Below are 6,382 nucleotides of genomic sequence, written 5' to 3' on the forward strand. Positions count from 1 at the left end.
CTTTAACCTTGCACTCTAACCACTGAAGTTCTGCAAAAACAAGATTTGCAGCTGCTCTTTAAAGCAAATATTGTCATGTAATTACTTGTAACCTTTGGCTTAGCCTCTTAAATGTTAAAATCCCCTAAAAACATACTTTAAAGTTTCACTGTGTAAGAATTTTGGTTGAACACATTCAAAAATTAGCTACAATTATCAACAGAATGTGAAGGAGTAACAGTTTCTACATTATGATATCTATGTAATGTGTGCAAAGCATGTTTAGCATGCTAAGCAGCTAGCCATCTCATTCCAAAGCTCCTGTGCTAGCAGCAGAAACACCAACACTTACCTGGTGTTTCCAAGCTCCCTGTCTGGACTGCTGACTGCTAACTGCGCAGCGAACTGAGCTAACTAGCGAACGGCAGCTACAGTTACCAGCACTTTTGGGATTAATCGGCTGGTTTTCTGCCTGTTATTTGTTTTAAGTATGAATTCTTACATATTGCACCTATAAGACAAAAAATAATCATTTGTCTCGACAAAAGGTGAAAAGATATTAAGACATGCACACACAGGCTTCAAGTTTCAGCCACACTACTTGTATTAGTTGTCTTAAACTCAGATTTATGTCAAGGAGTAATAAAGCAAGGAGTCTTTACTATAGAAGCTGATTGACCGGTGCACTTCCATTCTGTCTTGCAGGAATGCCCCAGCGGAGTCGTCAACGAAGAAACTTTTAAAGACATCTACTCACAGTTCTTCCCGCAAGGAGGTTTGTGTCCTCTTCTTATTCAGAAGGAGCCTTCTTGGCTCTTAAAGCTGCGTCTGATCTCCCCTGTGTGCTGGACGTCCCGGGTACTTGCAGTTAAACTTCCATCCAAGAAAATGTGTCTGAGAGAGAGGGGGTGGGAGTACGCCGCCTGGAGTAGCTCCGCTGTTGGCTCTTATCAATATGCAAAGATTCTAGCCGAGGAATAAGGGAGAAAACATTAGGAGGCTTTGATATATCTGTTCAGAGAGAAGAAAGACAGACCAGTAAATATAATAGCTCACTACACAGGAAACAATGATAAAGCTCTTAGCTCTAAGCATATTATTCTCTAATCTTATCATGAAAGAAGAAGAAAACATTGTGAGGAGCGTTCGTCTTTGAAGTTGTTTTCCCAAACTTTCCTTTGAACCAACCAAGGTGTTTGGAGGAGGTGTTGCTGCTGCAGGTGTTGATTGAGCTGTAGTCACGGCAGATGTGTTTTTTGATTCCGTTTTTCTGTCTTTGTTCCCTCCATAGATGCTTCGACATATGCACATTTCCTGTTCAATGCATTTGACACAGATCACAACGGCTCTGTGAGTTTTGAGGTAAGCCAAGTATTGTCATAATGCCGTTTAAAAGTAGCATTAGGTACTGCTTGTGAGCCCGATGAAAGAAATAGTCTAGTCGAAAACAAGTACACTGTGTATGTGTGGGTTGTAGATGTCGAAAGAAGTAAGCCCCATCACCTACAGATATTTATCAGTTCAAACATTTTCGACCCTGCGGGCCCCTGAGGCGTCACACTGGAGTATTATGTAACCTGCAGCCCCAGTAATTTTAATTTAGTCCAAGCAAATCTACTTGAGATGCTATCAACACGTGATTAATATTTATGAAGGGCATATATTTGCTTATTAGGACAGAAAAGCTGTCATTATGCCAAACCAGAGCTTCTCTTGCTAATGTGCAAGTCCATTCTGTTCAGAAGTACGGGGATTCCCCGAGGGCCCACGCAGATTATGAGTCGGCTAATAATTTGAATAACGAGGTATTTTTGATTTATGGTGCCGGCGCACTTGCTGTTTCATCATTTCCTTCTCATTAATACCTGACCATGACATCGTTGCAGGAATGTTGATGTACGAAGTCGGCTGAAAAACCTCCTATATTTAAAATACTGTTGTTGTTTTTTTATCTTTTAGTACTTGCTTAGAAAATGCTAGATATTAACATATGTTTTGTTTCTCTGCAGGATTTTGTGATGGGCCTTTCAATCCTCCTGCGAGGCACAATCCAGGAAAAACTCAACTGGGCTTTCAACCTGTATGATATCAATAAAGATGGATATATCACTAAAGAGGTATGGGCCAACAGTGAAATGTCACGAGACAACTGCTGAAATTCTCAAGTACCCGTCTTTTATATGAAGAAGATTTCCAGCCAAGAGTTTTTCAAGTATTTCAACACTGCAGAGAGGATCTTTTCATAACTGGGCTGTCCATGCACTAGAAAGCTGCAAATATTTTTTTTAAATATTACCACTGCCAACTTGTTTTTATTACCCTTATTATTCTATTTAATATGTTTTGACATTATTATCTTCTGTAAAACACATTGAGCTGCAATTTATGTATGAATATTAAAGGTGCTATATAAATATTTTATTTTATTAGCAGTAGTAGTTTTGCTGGCAAACAAGCGGGGAGCTCTGGGTGTAGGCAACACAAAGGGAAGTTAAAACAGACACTGTAATGATACGAAGCTGGTTGAACATCTGCAAAGTTTCCCCTTAAGTGGTTGCAAGCGTTGCTCGCGGTGTAATGTTGCCACGCAGGTAGGTTTTGTTTCATTTGTGGTGCTCACAGCATTGAAAAGTGACATTTTAACAAGGCTGAAGAGTCTACAGCCACGTGAGGCACCATCTTAGCTTTGTAGTTTAGCATATTAGCATGCTAACATTCGCTGATTAGCAGTAAACACATGCAGTGCAGGCTGGTTGTACAAATGATGTGTATACATGACAAATACAAATCTTGCAATTTGATCGAATAGTTTTCAGTCTTGACGAACGTTGTGGATTGATCGACAGTCGCTACCACCCGTAGAGCCACACTGCTCACTCGCCTTAAAGCTCAACAGTGACAGTTTAACGCCCTGTTACTCTGAATAATCCACAAACCTCATTGTGAAGTTGTCAGTAGAAAGTAGTTTCAATAAAACACGTCTACAGTGAGGTCAGTGGATTAGCAAGAATAATAGAGACATTATTTCTCTTCGCTTCACAAATGAAATTCCATTCATCTTAATTATATTGTAGCAGCAGAAATATCTGAGCTCAGAGTCTCGGGTACATACAAGTAAAATGTACCTGTGTTGCTTCCCATTAGGAGCGAATCAGGAATGCTTTTTAACGGACTGTTTTCTGTGTGTCGTAGGAAATGCTAGACATCATGAAGGCCATCTACGACATGATGGGAAAATGCACATACCCTGTCCTCAAAGAGGAGACGCCTCGTCAGCATGTAGAAGTATTCTTTCAGGCAAGTGTGTCGTTGGCAGCGCTCACTGCACTGTAACTGTCCGTCACAGTAAAGAGGCTTTAGAAACCCTCCTTCATCATTATCTTTTCCTCTCTCCAACAGAAGATGGATAAAAATAAAGACGGGGTGGTGACCATAGACGAGTTCATCGACTGCTGCCAAAATGTAAGCTGGATATCCCGACACATCTCTTTCCCTGACTGTTGGCACGCGTTGTGTTTTCTCATCACATTGTTTTCTTTCTGTGCGCAGGATGAAAACATCATGCGATCAATGCACCTCTTTGAAAATGTTCTTTAACTCTTGGCTGACGGTGGAGCCTTTGGAAGAGAACACCATCTTTTAGCTTGGCCCAAACTTGGACTCATACTGTGTACAGTGTGCTATGCAGACTTTTGACCGTAGATAAAATATTGTTCATTACTGCGGGGCCACGAGTAGGAGTAGGCAAAACGGTGCGAACACTCTGGAATGAGTTGCCTTGTGAGCATTTTATTGAATTAGTTGAATAAACATCTTCTCTTCAAGGTTGAATTCCAGCTCCCGTCTCTGGAGTGTCTTTCTATTCACTGCAAAATAGCCTTCAACTTTCTAAACACACGCAAGACACATTTCTGATAAAGTGGTTCAGACCGGCTCCTGGTATCTCTGTTGCAGCCTTGATTTATTTACTGCCAAGTGAAATCACTGTGACTTTTTACAGCTTGAAAAAAAAAAAAAAAAACAGAATAAAATATCTGACGTCTCTGTTTTTGACATTCCAGACTGGCTCTCAACTCCAGAGTGTTCTTACCCCGACTTAGATAACCATTGTGGTCTGTCTTTTTTTGCTCTTCGAGGGATACATGTAGAGAAAAGATACCAACACATCCATTGTACCATTTTGAACTGTATATACTATAGATAAAAAGCATTAGATAAGAACTCTATGAGAAACTTTTCAACTTTGTTCATGTTTACTTGCCAACTAGAACGAGACAACACAAGGATTGTATTGATGTCAAAAACCGGACCATAATATCGATGGTTTGTCTACAGAAGCACACAGGTAGCTATATTTACCATGAGTATAACATTAGATAAGTTTGTCACAGGATAAATGCTGCTTTGAGTGTATTTCAGTTAACCCTATGTATATTCCCTGTAAAGTAAACCATCTATCCATGTTTTTATTTTGTTTTTGAAGCACTGTTGGGGAGTTTACACTAAGAGCAGTGCTTGAGGTTATTTATATGGTATTATGGTCATTGTACAAAAACAAATTGTCAGTTGTACAGTATTAAATTAAATTTTGCTTTCGGGTGAATCGCAGGTCTTTAGATTTGTAATTCATGATTCAGACACTGTAACTTTGTATAGCACTCGTCATCTTTGGGTCATCTGCTAACGCGCTCCCTGCTGTTTTCCTCCTCCTCCTCCTCCTCCTCCTCCTCTTCCTCTTCGTCCTGTGGGCCGAAGTCCGGTTGCCCACACCTTTCTCTGCCTGATTGGTTGCCTGTGATTAAAGCACTGCTTGGCCCAAAATGTGAGGAAAATGCTAGGCATGCTGGGTAGAAAAGTCTGGCTTACTGACTTCTTCCTGCTAAAACTACTGGATCACTGAGAGAAGTTTCTGGACGTTCTGTAAGTAATTTAAGAGTGTTGCAATCTGACTTTCTCCTCTTTTCCACACCGACTTGGACAATGGATACAGGGAAGTTGAGAAATGGCTGAGTTTTTGGTGAATATTTTGCAGCACTTGACAGTTTATCGCTAGAAGTCACTACACTGTATTACGGTCAAAAACATAAAGATCTCCTCAGTGTGATCATCCATTCATTTAGTAAAGAAAATAGCACATTTTTCTCAGTTGCATTCTCGTGTAATTAGAGGTCGTGTGTATATTTCTATCAAGAAAAGCATCAAATCTGCCATTTTTTCCTCAATTTGTGTTTGTGTGCCTTATTGTTTGTAAAATGTTATGTTCATGTTTTGTTGACAACTCAGTTTTTATTCTCCAGAAACATTTTTGCAACATTACCAACAATATACCCCAGTGGATGTATAAACTGACTTTCTGAAAAATAGTGAAGCATTTCTACATTTCTTCTGTAAATAATACCTAAAGCTCTAAAGTCAGCGACCTCTGACAAAAGTGAGAAAATAAACTATACTCCTCAAACTTCCATATTTGTGTTAAATGGTTTAATACACATTAAAGGCTGCACGTGTTTGCATATGGTCACCAAGTCTATGATAATAGCACCATTTAGAAAACAACAATTCTTGACTTGATGGATTAAAAGGAATTATTAAAGGTCACATTATGGGACCCCTTCAGTACATTGTCTAAATGTTTTTATATATATTGGTCTATCAAAACATTTGATTCTGTGATGTCACATTACAGATCTTCACACAGTTGGCTTGTAATTTTGGACTTTAAAAAAAACTACTTAAATTCATAACAATTGAATTCTATCTTTACAAGTGTTATATGAGATGTTACAATACTGATGCATGTTGAAGAAACTGGGTTGACATAAAATGTTTTATGATGCAGTAACAAACAAATGAAACCAACTTCTGTTCACGGTTATGCTCAGAAGTTGTTCTGTCCTCCATGAGCAGATTATTCCATAAACGTGTCATCTGGCTCCCCCTCGTGGTGGTAAGAGGATAGCACACATGAGGACAAAATATACTTTTGCCACCAGAATTTCCGTCACGAAACAACAATATAAAGGTTGTTTTCAGTGTGTGTATTGGTTTTAGTGACATTGTCCTTGTGTTAGTGTTTTGTGTAAATGATCCAAAATTGAATCTTGTATAGTGGGTAGCAGATTTCTCACAAATGGTAAGTTCTGTCTGAATGTGTACATTCTGGCAACAGTTAATAATTAACCGTTATTAGCAAATGGTAAATTTATAGTTGATTAATACTTTAGTTTATAGCTGTTTCACTGTAAATTAACAATGAACATGTATTATGTGTTAATGGTTATTATTTAATGTTACCTACATTTTGATCATCACATCACAATTGCTACCTTTGATACATTTTTTTTTTTACATTTATTATATTTCCTTCAAAAACAACATACAGATCAGATAGTTCTGAATGAAT

General features: G+C 38.6%; 1 protein-coding gene across 4 annotated transcripts in view; it reads left to right on the plus strand.

The window, feature by feature from the left end:
- kcnip4a (potassium voltage-gated channel interacting protein 4a) overlaps nucleotides 1-5,441 on the plus strand; it is a 137,656-nt gene extending 132,215 nt beyond the window's left edge. For all 4 annotated transcript variants that reach the window (XM_084344874.1, XM_084344871.1, XM_084344872.1 and 1 more), the window contains 6 exons: nucleotides 685-754; nucleotides 1,271-1,341; nucleotides 1,989-2,096; nucleotides 3,172-3,276; nucleotides 3,379-3,441; nucleotides 3,529-5,441. In XM_084344874.1, the coding sequence (XP_084201000.1) occupies nucleotides 685-754; nucleotides 1,271-1,341; nucleotides 1,989-2,096; nucleotides 3,172-3,276; nucleotides 3,379-3,441; nucleotides 3,529-3,576 (465 nt within the window). In that variant the 3' untranslated portion in view covers nucleotides 3,577-5,441. The remainder of the gene's footprint in view (nucleotides 1-684; nucleotides 755-1,270; nucleotides 1,342-1,988; nucleotides 2,097-3,171; nucleotides 3,277-3,378; nucleotides 3,442-3,528) is intronic.
- Nucleotides 5,442-6,382: the final 941 nt, after the last annotated feature.

This window comes from Pagrus pagrus (genome assembly GCF_965226575.1).
Source record: "Pagrus pagrus genome assembly, chromosome: 22".
In the NCBI taxonomy this organism is placed as follows: domain Eukaryota; kingdom Metazoa; phylum Chordata; class Actinopteri; order Spariformes; family Sparidae; genus Pagrus; species Pagrus pagrus.